Here is a 2435-nt window from a genome sequence, read left to right as displayed (position 1 = left end):
TGAACCTCTAGTGTTTACTGGCGTAGAACTTCTTTGCTCCTCTTCTTGATCTTCGCTCTCTGCACACTCATTCATGCTCTCACTTCTCTCTAGACTCTTTTTTCTTGGTTGTGTGAAAAATAGAGCTCAAAGGATCTTTAGATAGGATTTCTCAAGTTTTCTCACCAAGTCAGACACTTAATGCCAATTTAGTTATTTGGCTATGTTAAAATCATCATCAATGGTCTGACTCATATCTACGAGATTTTCTTTTATCTGAGTAATAGATCGGCATTTTCCATGATGAAAAAAAAGAATGTAATATTATATGCTAATTCAACATTTTTCTTTAGACCCTTTTAATTAATACTCCATCCGTTTTTGAATAAGTGTCACAATGATATTTTTCACAGATATTAAAAAAGTTACTGAAATATATGTAAGTTGTTATTAATTACACCTCTCTGACCAATAGTATTTGAGATAAATAAAATTATTTATAAAAACAATGCAGTTTGCAATTAATTTTCAGCTGAAAGTAAGGGTATGAATGGTGACCAGGGAACGGCGATGAATAATGCATTCCCTAACGTTCCTAAAAAAAATTACCATTCACAAGGAATAATAATTCCCTCTTATTCCATTTCATTCTTTTTTTTTGTAGAGAATTAAAGAACAAAATTATTCCTTGTTAAATTTGATAAGGAACAACCATTCATTTCCATTCCTGCTATTTTATTCTCGTACATTTCTTTTTTTATTCGTTCCTCTTGTTTCCCGAATGGTCAACAGTCAAACCCTATAATTTGCATTGGAATCGTAAAATGACACTTTTTATGTAACAAGAAAAAAATGTTAGAATGACACTTATTATGAAACAGAAGAATTACTAATCAAATATTATGAAGATAGTCATATATCTTAGTTGATAAATATGAACTCCAAATATTCAACTAATATAAAAAAACGTTATAACATTTATAATAGGGTAATTCTATCAAATAGTTCTTTTAAAGTTTTTGTCACAAAATAACTCTCAAAAAAGAAAATGACCAAAATAACTCTTTTTTATTTTGAAAATTTTAATATTAATTTTTCATTTTTTAAAATTTAAAACCCTATCCCCTTAACTCTACCCCTTAACTCTAAACCCTAATTATAGATTAGTTAACCCTAGGGTAAAAATACATTTTTATCCTTTAAAAAAACTTATTTTGGTCATTTTTTTCATCGACGACTATTTTTGTGATAAAAACTCAAAAATGACTATGCTGAATTTCTCTTTATTAATAAGAAACAATTAGAGTAATAATTAACAAGCTGCTAATGATAACACACACCCGGAAAGAGGGATAAAGTACAAATGAAGTTGATCTCTTGTCGACGGCTTAATTTTTGGAGGAGTCGGAGGCGATCCAAGAAGAAAACTTTTCGAGAGTGGTGTTGTCGACTCGATAGCCAGACTGGGTAAATCTCTGGAGCTGATGCCATGTGAAGTCAGGGTATTTTCTAGAAGTTTCTCCGCCTTCCACAAGTTCAGGAGGAGGAATGATGAGCTTGTCTTCTCTAGGACAAGAAAAATACACCAGTGACCTTCTTACTTTCTCCATGTTAACCACTGCTCTATGGAAACAGCTCTTGTAGTTTCCGTTTGACAATGCCTTCCGTATCAAATCCAAAATAACACATTACTTCAACTAAAATTGTTCTATCAAATTGTAACTCTATTTCAAAATCAACGTAAATACATAGAAAAGTGATTTATACTAGTCTTATCAGTACCAAATAAGTAATATATTTCCCAAAAATTCTTTAAATATTGTATATTATAAAAGAGCGTACTCAAATGTATGTTTACAGCACTGTTATTAGGAATTTTGATGTATCCTTCGACAGGTAATAAATATCCCCTTTTTCTCAAACCTCTGGTTTTTGCATGAACTTAAAAAAATTTGGTAAAATATTATGATAAGTTGTCTTCCACAAGTTCAAATTTTAAAACAGAAAATAAATAACTAAATATTAATCAAGTAAAATTCTTTTATAATGAATACAGTATATAATTAAATTTTCAAAACATTATATTATGTAAAAATTTCAAATGAAAGTATAAATAATAATTTATCATTATAATAATGCATGTATTAATAAGTAATTATAAAATGTTTACGCCTGCATATGGGGACAAAAGTATTTCAAAAATTCTTCGGTAATTACTAGTATTTTAATTTATTTTAAAAACATAATATAACTTTACAAATTCTTATTATTTTGTTTTTTTTAAGATATTGAATTTAAAATAACTAAATACTATTGTTTAGCGAGGAGTGAACCTAAGAAAAATTCTTGTATATTATAAAAAAAGTGTACGCAAATTTATGTTTACCGCACTGTTTTTTTTTTTTTTTTTTTTTTTTTGTAAAAAAAGGGGGGGGAGAAAAAACACTTGGGGGAAA

At 28.5% G+C, this 2435-nt stretch overlaps 1 protein-coding gene across 1 annotated transcript in view; it reads right to left on the bottom strand.

Moving 5' to 3' along the window:
- Nucleotides 1-1367: 1367 nt before the first annotated feature.
- The window catches only part of LOC106299748 (gibberellin 20 oxidase 5), a 2336-nt gene continuing 1268 nt past the window's right edge, over nt 1368-2435 (bottom strand). Inside the window, exon 3 of the mRNA XM_013735775.1 lies at nt 1368-1640. Coding sequence (XP_013591229.1) covers nt 1368-1640 — 273 coding nt within the window. The remainder of the gene's footprint in view (nt 1641-2435) is intronic.

The sequence above is a fragment of the Brassica oleracea genome, chromosome C6, assembly GCF_000695525.1.
Source record: "Brassica oleracea var. oleracea cultivar TO1000 chromosome C6, BOL, whole genome shotgun sequence".
Lineage (NCBI taxonomy): Eukaryota > Viridiplantae > Streptophyta > Magnoliopsida > Brassicales > Brassicaceae > Brassica > Brassica oleracea.
This window is presented reverse-complemented; position numbering and strand designations above follow the sequence as displayed.